The 14,169-nt window shown below is 41.2% G+C and overlaps 1 protein-coding gene across 1 annotated transcript in view; it reads left to right on the top strand.

Moving 5' to 3' along the window:
• The window catches only part of TRPM3 (transient receptor potential cation channel, subfamily M, member 3), a 279,012-nt gene extending 265,543 nt beyond the window's left edge, over positions 1-13,469 (top strand). The window contains exons 23-26 of the mRNA XM_009886395.1: positions 1,003-1,153; positions 1,686-1,885; positions 3,118-3,250; positions 12,020-13,469. Coding sequence (XP_009884697.1) covers positions 1,003-1,153; positions 1,686-1,885; positions 3,118-3,250; positions 12,020-13,469 — 1,934 coding nt within the window. The remainder of the gene's footprint in view (positions 1-1,002; positions 1,154-1,685; positions 1,886-3,117; positions 3,251-12,019) is intronic.
• Positions 13,470-14,169: the final 700 nt, after the last annotated feature.

The raw sequence follows: 14,169 nt of genomic DNA, 5'->3' as shown, positions 1-14,169 counted from the left end.
TTCAGCAGGTACTGAGCCAGTGCTGAGCACTGAAAATGCCTCACTTAAACTTCTTTTTGAAGGGGGTAAGGAGAAGCTAACTGTAGTGCTGCGCTTACTACGATGGTTTGTATATGTAAGCTGCTTCTTCAATTATTTGTTGAAGAGCTGATTACAGAGGTATTTAGGACCACTAGGACTGAGGCTAGAAAGACATAAACTGAACCCACGCTTGCAAATGCAGATCACCCACCACAGCATATGAAGGCATGTAAAAAAAGTAAGCAAGGAAAACTATTTCACGATGTTTTCTTTCCCCTTACTTCAGTTCTAGAACATTCATACTGAGAACATTTTGGTTCCAAAGCATTCAGGGAAGAAACAGGTGGCAACTCTGCTGCCTACATGTCCCCTTACCTGGTACAGTAAAGACTTGATAATCTCCCCCACTGTTTCTAGGCATGCAGTCAAAAGTCCTTAATAGCAGCGAGTCATTACGAGTATATCCCAGAGGGGCTCGGGGCAGTGCAGGGCACAGCAATAAATGTCTACTTTTTAATTTACTTTCATGCACTTCTTTTTCCTTATGCTATTTATCACGTCCCGCTCCATCAATCAAAAAAAGACCAAGTTTTCACCATTAAAAAAAATAATACATTAGCTTTTTTCCAAGATTAAACATTTTGATCATTCTATTTGCACAGCCACTAATTACTACCAGATTACCATGATATTTTAGCTGTATGTAACCAGGCAGCTTACTCACAGCAGGCATATCTTCTGTAATTTCTGAAGGGAGTATCTTGATATTCATGGCAAATAACACACAATAACAAGAACTGCAGCTTGGAAAATCTGTGATAGCAAGCGCATACTTCTTAGGGGGAGCATCAATGCCACTGTTATTTGGAAGATATTGCTTTGGCAGGCAGGCCTTTATAAATATTTAAATATTTCTGTAAAAGGCACTGAAAAAATAAGATTCATTCCCATTTTGCATTTTTTTTGCATTTTTGTTCCCAGCTCCTTGTGGTCAAAATGAAACCAGAGAAGATGGCAAAATAATCCAGCTACCTCCCTGCAAGACAGGAGCATGGATCGTTCCTGCCATCATGGCCTGTTACCTCTTGGTTGCAAACATCCTTTTGGTGAACCTCCTCATTGCTGTTTTCAAGTGAGTGACACATTGCAAAGTATGGACTTGGGAGGGGTGGACATTATTCACATCATAAGAAGGCTGCTAAGCTGAAGACTTTGGCTGAGACCCATTTTCAGAGGATGTGAGGGTAAGAGGGAATTTGTAAATGCCAAGTTCTTCACATTGTCTCATTTCCAAGGACAGACACCTGATGAGAATCAGGGCAGAGAAGCCAAAAAATTTAAAAGTCAATCATGGCAACATTCACTCCCAATATGGAAAACAAGAAAAAAAACACTTTGCTGTCTCTTTGAGCTGTTGTAAGACTTAGTGGTTGTACAGAGCAGACATACCACAGTATTAAGATACTTTGAAATGGGTGATTGCCACCGTACTTTGCTGAAGCACAAACTTACTAATTTCTTTTGGTTTTCTTCCTCTTTTTGTGACAAGGAAACATTTGCCACCATTAGTGAAATGTGTCTAGTTAAGGTGCTTTTACATCGTCTTCAGCAAAGTACCCAAAATGACTCCAATCTTATGTTATTTTCCTCTTCTTGCCTTCTAGCAATACATTTTTTGAAGTCAAATCCATATCCAACCAAGTATGGAAGTTTCAAAGATACCAGCTAATCATGACATTTCACGAAAGACCTGTTCTCCCACCGCCTCTGATCATTTTCAGCCATATGACTATGATATTCCAACACCTCTGCTGCAGATGGCGGAAGCATGAAAGTGACCCAGATGAGAGAGACTACGGATTAAGTAAGCCTTAGACAATTTACGGAGTGGGACTTTCCAATGCCCTTGGCAATATCTAGTGTTTGACATGAATGAAGGCGAAGTCCAGCACCTTGATAACCTTTCCAGCAAAGAACTACTTTTAACTACAAAAATCATACCTGAATTAGTTAGCTTTACCTGCATTGCCCAACTCTTAGTTCTCCTCAGAGTGTTAATGAGGCTATGGTTTTGGGGGATTTCGGGGGGTTGTTCCCCCTTCGTTCCTTCAAGGCAAAGCGGTTTGTTTTACTGTTGCTAGAGGTCTGTTATTGCTGGAATTCTTCTTACAGTCCATCGCTGGAATTCTTCTTACAGTCCATCGCACTTCCAGATCTCAGTTTTATTTCTGAAAATGCAGAAAGAGCGCATTCCTACTTTTTGAGCAAACAGCACGTACTTCCCCCAACACACTTTTTGCCTAGATAAGCTGAGAGATGGTGAGAAGCAATTATTTTGTAGACACACATTCTCTCCTTGACACTGACTCAGACTGAAGGAGTAGTTTCTCCAGACACTTTAATATGAACTCCCATAAGCATGATGGAAAACCTGACAGATTATTTAGATAACACTTTCTCTCCTCTTTTCTATCTAGTTCTTCAAAGTGGAAGATCTCCACTTCCCCCAATGTATATGCCAGAGGCAGGGAGCTAAGGGATGTGCATCTCTTCCCAACACTAGCCCATGCCATAGCCCACTTCTCTATGACATGGGAGCTGGAGCCATGTGATGGCACCGGAGATGCAAGTGCAACCAGTCTGCTTTCCTCCCGCTCGCATCACACTGTCTGCCACAGCCCTCACTGCTGCCTGAAGATATCAGCTCTTGCCATGTCAAATAGACCCTCTGTACTCTCAGACTCCTTTACTAGCAGTCTGCTAATTTGATTATATTTGTATTAGGTTACAGGTGGGCTTTGGCTCCCACCATCTCTCCAGGACCTGACCAGCAGCTGTGTTTAGATCTCATGCAATCAAAACACATTCATGTTTGCTCAGCGTTTGCCTGCTTAAGTGTTTCTGTCTCCAGAATCATATATAATTGCAGCCACTAATTTGGTAATTAGCTGAATTATCTGCTTTCATACCAAAATGCCAGATAAATCTGAAGCCTGCATTTGAAAGTTTAGTCCATGAATTCCACATTAAGAAGAATGTACTTAATTTAATGTGTTAATCTTTGCCAAATTCACACTTTTTCCATTGTTTCCACAGAACTTTTCATAACTGAGGATGAATTGAAAAAAGTCCATGATTTTGAAGAGCAGTGCATAGAAGAATATTTTAGAGAAAAGGATGACAGATTCAATTCCTCCAATGATGAAAGAATCCGTGTCACTTCAGAAAGGTGCACTTTTTTTGTTTGTTCTCTCATAAGTTGATCTGGAAATGTGTTTCTGTTGCCATTCTCACCCTTCCTTTCTTTTTCTTGAAAAGGGAAACATTTGAGGTATTTTTTAATAAGTCTTATCTAAAAAGTAGAGTGATAAAAGGGGGTGAATTTCTTTTCTCTCTTTGCCTTTTTTGCTCAAGCAAATGTTCCTCAAAGTTTTGAAAACATGAATCTTTTCACATTGTATTACTTGTATGAGAACACAACTGACATAGTGAGAAACAAATTTTCCTTGCATGTCAGTTCTTAAAGCAGAACTTTAAGGGTACAAGTGGTCAGAACACAAGGGGAGGGTAAACGAGAGTTCCTCAATGAAAAGTACGGCTTAAGCACTGACCTGCTAGCCATTCAGATAAAGGGCGAGACTTGTTTCAGGACGGCCTTACTAGGTAATCTCATTTCACTGAGAGCAACAGGGATCTTGCCATTAATTTAAAAGGAACTAGACATTTCACCTACAGCAATAAAATGCACAGAGGACAAAGGTAATATGTTAATTTAGTGGAAGTTGCCAGGCTTCAAATTTTTCAGTCCTAAAAATTCATAAATCTGTTCATCTGCTGTGGTACTTATATGCTTTCATCACACAGCAGCTAGGCAACAGAGTTAAATTTTGAAGACAGTTTGTTGTTTGATTTGTAGCACTGTTACCAATAAATATTTTAGGGCAATATCCTGTCAGATATTCATAAAACCTATGAACCGCTGAATACTCCATTCCCTGAATACTCCACTTTAACTTGAATAACAGAGGTCAGTTGAGTTGTCATCGTAATCGATTACACAGATATAACACTCTTCTCCTTACACATAATCTTCTAGCACTGCCCCTGATGCAGCTACGCCTAAAATATGTTTTCTGTAGGCAAGGAAACACACTTTTAATTTGGTTTTGAAATAAATCTACCCCAGAGCAGGATTAGCAGATATAATACCCTTTAATCATCTGCATTACTAAAAACAGCACTCCTAAAGCACGTATTTTAGAAAAGGATATTAGAGGGGAAGTACGGTAAGGCATGGAATGGCTTCCTTATAAAGAATGACCAAGTAATCCAGCTCTACTTGGTCTGGAAGAGACAAATGAGGAATGAAATGATAGAGGTCTATATAATTATGAGTGCAAAGAGAGCATGAGTAGAAATCAATTGTTTGCTGTCTCTCCCAGAATAAGATACAGGGAAGCAACAGATTAATCTAGCAGGAGCCCAGGTTCAAAATAAACGAAAATAAGTTATTTTTTTCATGCAGTAAGTAGTGAAACAGAGAAAATTCTTGAAAGATGATGAGGTCTAACAGAAGCTGATGATGTCAGCTAAAAGTCCACATGGGTTCAAACAGAGACTAGACAAGCTTATGGAAGAGAAATCCAGTTAGGACTGCTAAATACATAGAGATCATACTGAGCCGATGAAATTCCTGAGCAGAAAATGTTTAGAGACTGAAGAATATAAGGGTGGAAGAATTACATACGCTTCAAAGTAAGACAGTGAGCTAAATTGATCTGTGGCCCAACTGAGTGCCTTTTGTTCTTGTGTTCTGATGGTCCAGTGGTCAGAGAAATAACCTGAAAATCATAGATGCAGGTTCAAATCTCTGTTCAGGCACAGCTTTCCTTTTGGTGGCCAAGGAAAGAAGAGGTATGCTTGAAGCCTCTGTAAATAAGAAGCTAAATAATAAATCTAGCTGGGACCTCTCCTACGTTAGGAAAGTGCTCTAAGTCCTTGGAAATTAATACATAACAGTCTGCCTTTGCACTCTATGCTGGCCCTGTTTTATAGGAAAATAGCCCTTACCTCTATTTTAAATAAACCACTTAAAGTACCTCGTTCCAGAAGAGAGTTCATGATTATGAATCCCAAATGAAGACAAGCACCTGAGCCCCACAGAGAAATAGTTCTTTAAAAATCTGTTTACCTTAGCCAACAGTGTAATGTGGAAAGCAGCATAACCCAGCTCTGTAAGGGAGACCCAGGCAGCGACCCCATGGGGTACAGAGGCCACTCCCGGGCACAAGCACAGAATCACAGAATTAGAGAACCACAGAATCACAGGATGGTCAGGGTTGGAAGGGCCCTCTGGAGATCATCTAGTCCAACCCCCTCACCAGAGCAGGGTCACCTACAGCAGGTTGCACAGGACAGCGTCCAGGTGGGTTTTGAATGTCTCCAGAGTGGGAGACTCCACCACCTCTCTGGGCAGCCTGTTCCAGTGCTCCACTACCCTCAAGGTAAAGAAGTTCCTCCTCATGCTAAGATGGAACTTCCTATGTTCAAGTTTGTGCCTGTTACCCCTCGTCCTATCACTGGGCACCACTGAAAAAAGATTGTTCCCATCCCCGTGGTACCCTCCCTTTAAGTGTTTGTAAGTATTAATAAGATCCCCCCTCGATCTTCTTTTCTCTAGACTAAAAAGACCCGAGTCCCTCAGCCTTTCCTCATATGAGAGATGTTCTAATCCCCTAATCATCTTTGTAGCCCTTTGCTGGACCCTCTCCAGCAGATCCCTGTCTTTCTTGAACTGGGGAGCCCAGAACTGGACACATTACTCCAGATGTGGCCTCACCAGGGCAGGGTAGAGGGGGAGGATGACCTCCCTCGACCTACTGGCCACACTCTTCTTGATGCACCCCAGGATGCCATTCGCCTTCTTGGCCTCCAGGGCACATTGCTGATTCATGGTGATCCTGTTGTCCACCAGGACTCCCAGGTCCCTTTCCACAGACTTGCAGCAATGAAATCCCAGGTGAATGCAGTTCTCATCTCATAATAGCTCTCTTCTCTCCTTGCCAAACCAACTGCAGTGCTCTACCACACAAGGCAATGCAAATACTTCAAAGATCCAAGGAATGCTTTAAAGATGTTTGAGGAATCAGGGATATCTAAGTATCTTAAATAACACACATTTTAAAAACTAGATGCCCAGGTCTATCATTTTGCCTGCAATTATGGCCAGGGAAGTGTCCCTTGAAGTGTTCTTAATCTAAAACACAAAACTTCTTTTTTCTAGCCTGTGGAACATTCAAATATTTAAATTCCAGATTTGCACTTTATACTTTCTACATAGAGATATCTTTGTACAATTAATAAGACGTAAAGCGAAGAAAGCAGAGAAGATGCAAGACTACACAGTTTCTCTTCCAATGTCCAGTCATGTAGTAGTAGACCAAGCACAATACCTACATTATAGCTATGAGATATCAGCTTAACCATCTATCCAATTAACTCAGCTTTACACGCTGTAAAATTGAACCAGAAAACCCTGCAAATGTGAGTGAAGTTCCCCACGAAGGCCTTACATTTGCAGGAAGCTGAGGATGCTGTTAAGGTCAAGGAGAAGAAAGGGCTGGGGACAAGCCCTGTGTAACGTACCTGCACTTGGACCTGGACTGCTCACTGACTTCCCTCTCCACCGCGCATCTGTAATATGCTCACCTCTTGCTTGAGCAGCTCTTACTTGCAGCTGGATTTATCGGAGTGATGCAGGTTCTGCTTGGAGGAAGAACAGCTGCATGCCATAGGTGTGAAGCCCAGTACGCCTGGAAGAGAGAGTACAGGGCTACCACTGGGAAGGAAATGGGAGGTGGGAACAGAATCTTGCTGTGAGGCTCAGCCTAGATGGGTCCCAGAGGCAGGTTAGGAGGTTGGAAAAACAAAGCAACGAGAGATCCTGTTTCTTGCTGCATTGACTTGGGTGTAAATGAATTATTTCAGCTAAGTGGTCAGTGGCCATGTTGGGTCAGGACCACAGCATCTTGTCTAACCCTCCTACAACAAGCTGTAGTTTATACTCTCATGTTGGAACAGTCCACCCTGGCATCCTTTGGGTCTGTCTTGCTTCAGCAATCACCTTACTTCTCTTGTAACAAAGAACACCATGGAGGTGTCCAGATTTGGTATCACCACACAGAATCTCTCCTTTACCTGATCCTTTCACATTCAGAAATTAAAGCATGAAAATGACACGATGTTTGTCCTTCCCTGACCCCAGGTACTAAGCAACTTGCAGGAGTAGTTCAGAAGCTAGGATCTCACAAAGGCACATGGAAGCAGCAGCAGATTGGTGATATACATCAGAGGAAGTGACTGACTAGGCAGAAAAATACAAAGTGGTACAAAGCTGTAAGGTGTCTCCCTTAACTGCATTTATCAGCTGAGGCACATCTTGGTGGATCTCCTGGAGACCAGTGATGAAAGCAAAATGGGACAAATTCACTTCATTGCAGAAGAAGAATCACAACTTTTCCTGGAAAGCCTTCCTTTCTAATCATGGTGAAACTTTCAGTGGCACATTTTGACCAGCACAGAGACATGTATAATATGATAAAAAAAGACCGCACTATTTTTCTTGATCTGGCATGAAGCCACTGAGACAGTCTCTTCAGTAGGCATTTATCCATATGGACAGGTCTTAACTATTTCAAACCCAATGCAAAACCTCTTGTTGATTCCAAGGGGAGCCAGGCCACGTCCTAACAGTATTTAAAAAGCAGATAAGCTGGTTGAAGTAGTTGTTATTATGTCATCTTTGGTACTATATGGTGTCCATTACTACAGCACTATAGTCTGCAGTGCAATTTCACTAACAGCATCCGTGCAAATGAAGACATAGTTATTATCTTGATTTGAGAGATGGCAGGCTGAAGTGCGCATAAGTAGGTTAGGGTTGGTAAAAAGGCCTCTGCTGAGCCCAGGAGATCCAGCCATACATGCAGAGTGGCAGTAGGAAAGGTCTATGAATCCGGCAGCATCTCTCTGTGGTCACAAAGAGTTAAGTGGTCTTAGGCTCCAGATGGGAACGCAGCCAGGACAACCCAATGTCCTTAGCCTGCAGAAACCACCGCACCTGGGAAAATTGGCTGGCCCCTTGCATCAGCAATGCTTTACCAAGAGATGTCAGGCAAAGCACCAATAGCCAGTTACAGGCTTGGGAACTGCTGTCTATGTTTTATTTAAATAAAACCATTTTACAGGCACCTATAACAAGCAGGGTGGATACCCCTGTAAGTGACTTTCAGTGTCTACAGCCTTTCTAGTAGTTGAAATGGATTTTGAGTATAAATGATGCCTTAAAAATGGACATAGTTCAACAAAGGGACTTGTGATGCTAATTCCAGCATTCAATTATGACACCTGCTTCTGAAAGGAGTGCCTTACTCCCATTAAATCATTACTTCAATTAAATTATTGACAAACTGATGTGCAAAGGTTAAAAATAAATATAACTAAAATGAATGCCAGCAAGAGCTATCATCTCCCAAACCATAATTAAACAGGCTTGTCATAGGTAATACAAATTCTTTGCCAGGTTCCCAGTTCTGACCTTTTCTTTTTTTCCTGGTTACTGAATAAAAATACTTCATGCACATTTTACATGTATCCTCCTCCTTTTCTGTTCTCATTCCCATCTGTTAGGATGGCTTGGCACCTTCTCATACATTGGATAAATCTTGCTGTAAGGAAATGCACAGGTGCGATGGAGGCATCATACATGGATATTGTGAGATTTGCCAAAAGGTTTATACTATCCCCAATACACATGGGGAGAAAAAAAACAAAGCAAAACTTGGGCATTCTTATTTTGAAGTAGTGTACTAATTCAAAACTGTTCCTGAAGGAAATATAGCTCTAGTTGCCTATTCTCTGAGTGCAAGATCATCCAACAATATGGGAAAATTGAAAATTTCACTTATTAAAACATTTTAAAGACAAAATTATAACTGTATTTCTCTTACATCTACAGTGTTTGGCTGATGTAACTTTATCATATTTCTCGTAGGATTACTCCCAGAGCATGGTACTGTTCTGTGTGATGAATGATTGCAGAACTGAACATCAAATTAATATAAGAGAATATCACTAATTAAAAGAATAAATATTTGTTAAAAAATCTGGGAGTGGCCATATGCAATATGTATAATAACAGGTGACTAAATTCAGCTAATAGCTTTGAGTTTGGAGGAGATAATCATCACTCAAGCTTTCCAGTGTAAATACATGTCTGTACTTCTCAGTTATCTATGCACATACATGTCTGGTTATCCCTGGTTTCTGAACCTATACTGCACTAACCTTATCTTGTTGAGTGTCTATATAAATTTCCCAGTACTATCAATGCAATCCCATCTCTGATTACTTCCATAGCAACCAACAGACCATGTAACTCAAAAGTCTGTCTTCATCTTGGCCAGCAATACCACCAGCCTTACACTCTGTGCCTCTCACGGTAGCTAATAGATCATGTTCAGGGAAGGCAGGACAAATATATGAACGTGTCCCAGCAAGGTATGACTCTAGGTTCTCCTTAGGATGTGTAAGTTGGGCTCAGTAGCATTGCATAGCCCCCACGCGAATGCAGGATGCAAAACTTATCTCACTATGGACAGTTCTACTCATATTCCTGATATAAATATGTAAATTAAGTGCAATAATTCAACTGGCTATGCTTGCATTAAAAATTTGTGTACATCTCTCAAAATAAGCAAGCAAAAAAAAAAAAAAAATCATTCCAGTTTTTGAGTAACTCTTGCTGGGGTGAACGTTTTCTGTTGGTCATAATCTGGGCATTCATCAAGTAAAATCCAGGAAGTTTCTCAAATTGTTCCATATATTTGACAGTCCTAAAATTGTGATGTTGTATCTGTTCATCATCTTGGAGCAGTTGTTTCAGAACTTGAATATGTGACGAGGCACTCAATTATTAGCTGATAAATATTTCAAAAGTGTAATTGCTTTTATAAAATAGCAGTTCAGATAAGTAATAACATGAGGGAAAATTCAGCTGCTTCCCATATAAACTGCTCTCTCATTATGGAATTATATCCTGTGCTTGCAAAAAACGTTAATCTCTTTTGTTGGAGAAGTTGGTAGAACTAGAGGTAGACTGGTGCCTAAATGATAATGAGTAGAATGAGATTCTTCAAAACTACCAGTTCATTTCTTAGTGGTGATTACTTGATCATTCATGTATTGAAGTCTTATGACAGAAATGCAGTTACTGCTTCACATTTGATTTGCTGTGTTTGTGCTTTCAAAGCTCACAGTCTTCAACAGAAAAAGCCCATGTTTCACAGGAATGTGAGACTTGCTGTCGCGAGTGGTGTCACACTCCTCCCTCCTCTCCTGTGCAGGCGTGTTGCTCTTGCTCATCACCACAAGGTAGTCAGACCTCAGCGTTTCACCAGCTGGAGTTCTTTGCATTAATTAACAAGGCATTAATGCCGCCCAATTCATTGCTAAAATCTGGCTTCCCTCTGGGCAAGTAAGAGTGTTCATGGTGTTGCCAGTTCCAGGTCACTCGTCCTGTTGGAGATTCAACTAGCAGTAGTTGAAGATGATATTTATCTCATCAGAAATCCTGGCTACGATTGACAGGGTGCCTATTAACATCTCAGTATGAATTGCACTAACAGGCAGAGAGTAAGATACTTGTGAAGAGAAAAGTGTGGAAATCCTGCGATTTGGTATTTGTCACTTCTCTGCTCATTTCTCAGCGTCCACAGGAATGGGAAAAAACAGAATTGTAATGTTAAAAACCAGACAAAGATAACTATATAAATGTGTTGCTTTTAATACTTCTTTGGCAGACAATGGAGTCCCTGGGCTACCCTAGGGACTACAACTAGAGAAAATAGTTATGAGAAGAAATTTCATATGTGCTAAAGGCAATTTCATTGTGTAAAATTAGAGGACTTCATATGAATCCTTCAGTAGACATGTTTTAGAAGCCAGAAAATTGGAATATTTGAAAGCCATAGGCATAAATTAGTACACAATTCACTTAAAGTTGAAAACGTTTTAAAATAAGACAAATCAACAGTGTAGAACAGATATACTGAAGTTTAAATTAGTATTGCACATTCAATTATTACCTATTGATACTTTAATCTAACTTTTATTTATATAATATGATAGGTAGCTAATAAATAACTTTAAAATCCATCATTTCAATCGCTAAACTATTAACACAGATGGCCCAAAATGCAATCACAGTAATGCAGCAAACTTAATGTGTGTACCCTATTGTAGGCTGTATTTGGTTTGATCAGTGTTCTCCTCCCTGCAGTTTTCATGCATACTTTACTTCATGTTACCTACATTCAATACAATAGCTAATACATTTTTTTTCTATATATCTGAGCTAAAAATTAATCAGAGAAGAAAGAAACTATCTCTTTAGGTCTACACACAGCACTAGCTGGTGTAAATCTGGTGCAAACACCAGAAAAAAAATAGGATGTTACCCTCCTTCTATGGCATATTGCCCACTTTTCATTCCTTCATTAAGTTCTGCAGTTAACGGTGGTGGTCCTGCCTCTGGCACAACTGGGGACAATGTCATGTGGCATCTGCTCTAAGTATTACTCATTCATAACAACCTGATTAGAAGCTTTGGCAGCACAGAGGCAGCAGATCATAGTAACATTTCCGTAATAACCCCTGTCCCTGGGATAGGGCACACCCAAACCCCTATCTACATTAACACAGCCTAGTTATTAACTAGCTTAACATTAACTAACACCCCTAGTTTAACCCACTGGAGCAGTTTCCTGAGTGAGTGGTGTTTGTTTGCTGAACCTCTTTTAGCAGGGTTTTGAAGCAGATGAGGTGGTGTAGATTGGCTTTGAATTTTAAGACCTAATTGTTCCTGTTTGTTTCGGTGACCTATTAGTTGAATATTACTGCTTTGTAGAAATTAATCTGTTTAATTCTTCCCCTTTTTAAGGGTAGAGAACATGGCCATGAGACTGGAAGAAGTAAATGAGCGAGAGCACTGCATGAAGGCCTCTCTGCAGACTGTTGACATCAGGCTTGCTCAGCTGGAAGATATGATGGGACGGATGGTTACCGCCCTGGAAAAACTGACGGGCATAGAGAGAGGTGAGACGACCAAGATACGATCCAGGACCTCATCCGACTGTACTGATGCAGCCTACATTGTGAGGCAGAGTAGCTTCAACAGTCAGGAAGGAAATACTTACAAGCTTCAAGAGAGCATAGATCCCACGGGAGAGGAGTCCATGTCCCCAACGTCTCCTACAATCACGCCCCGCATGCGAAGCCACTCTTTCTATGCAACAAATATGAAGGACAAGTGTGGTTTGGAAAAGTTTGAAAGCATTTTTAAGGAAAGATCTCCCAGCCTGCATAGGGCTATCAGTTCCCACTCAATAGCAAAAGAAGGAAAGGTTCCCTTAGCCCCTACCAGCACTTTGTCAATTGCCCCAGACTCCAGAAGGCCTTCGTCTTGTATAGACATCTACGTTTCTGCCATGGATGAGATGCATTCTGACACAGAGCCTCTCGACAGCTCCATAAATATTCTTGGTACCGGAGATGCAGCTCTGCAGGCTCACATAGCCTCTTCCATTTTAGCTAACAGTGCGTACATTAGCACTACACCTGGCGAAAAAATTTCTGGCAGGAGTCTTGATTACGAGGAAACCTCTGGAATAGAAACAAGAGCATTTTCTTCAGACTATTCACAAATCACAGATTGCCAAATCCCCTGGGATTCAGACCCTCCCTTGTATCACACTTTAGAGCGATCTAAAAGCAGTCGTTATCTGGCTACGACTCCATTTATTCTGGAGGAAACGCCAATTGTGAAATCTCACAGTTTTATGTTCTCTCCATCTCGAAGCTACTTCAGCAGCCTTGGCGTCCCAGTCAAAACAGCAGAGTACACAAGCATTACGGACTGCATAGACACAAGGTGTGTGAGCGCTCCCCAGGCCATTGCAGAGAGGGCCAGTTTCCCTGGAAGTCTTGGGGGCAAAGTGGAAGACTTAGGATGCTGCCACCCAGAAAGAGAAGCTGAACTAAGCCACCCAAGCTCTGATCATGAGGATATTGAGGCCAAAGACAAGAAGGGGATCCCCTTATCTCCTCAAGACAGCAATGCTACGAGAACTCTGGCCAACAGCATCCCACTTCCAAAAATAGAGCGGGCCAACAGCTACTCTGCAGAGGAGTCCAACATGTTGTATGCACAGCACACGCGGAAGAGCTACTCTATCAGCGACAAACTTGACAGGCAGCGAAACACAACAGGCCTGCGAAACCCCTTCCAGAGGAGTAAGTCCTCGCGACCAGAGAGCAGAGGGGACAACCTGTCCATGAGGAGACTGTCAAGAACAGGAGCCTTCCGCAGCTTTGAAAGCAAGCACAGCTAGGCCTAGACAAAGCTCACCGGCAGTCTAAGGGTCATCCGCTCTCCAGTCCATTTTTCTTAGCAGAATTTAAAAAAAAAAAAACTCACGTCACCCCGTGTCAACTCCAGTTGGCATTCGCCACCGGTCAAGGGAGCACTTTGTCAGTCTCAGCATCGCCCACTGAGTTACTGCATCTTGACCCAGTTGACATTTGCACTTAAGGAAAAAGGGAGGGATGAAAGCTTTACAAAGACTTCAGTAAACAACAGGAATAACAAGCCCCCTTTATGAAGTCACAAGAAATAAATGAGTAGGTTCAGAAATCTGCCTTTTATTAGAAGGCATCCTAAGATCTTTGATCATTATTCAAGTTTTTAGGATGCAGAAATTAACTGGCAAAAAGAGATGTACAAATTAGATGTTCTAAACTTCAATCACGACTTCTTTTTCATCTGTTTCACCGTTGTGATGACTGATGAAAAGCATTTGTTATTTCTGTAGGAACTGGCAGCAAACAACCTAAAGTCTCCCAAATCCCTTGCATCCCACACTTGTGGAAATGAAGAAAGATGAACAAGATAACAACCATAACGTTCACTTGTCTCTTTTTGTATCAACTTCTAGTGCCACGAAAAGTTTATATTTTCAAGAGCAGAAAGGGAAATGAAATGCCTTTTGTACTGCAACTTAAATGGAGGAAGAATTTATCTTAAAATATCAG

The sequence above is a fragment of the Charadrius vociferus genome, unplaced genomic scaffold (assembly GCF_000708025.1).
Source record: "Charadrius vociferus isolate BGI_N301 unplaced genomic scaffold, ASM70802v2 scaffold505, whole genome shotgun sequence".
Lineage (NCBI taxonomy): Eukaryota > Metazoa > Chordata > Aves > Charadriiformes > Charadriidae > Charadrius > Charadrius vociferus.
This window is presented reverse-complemented; position numbering and strand designations above follow the sequence as displayed.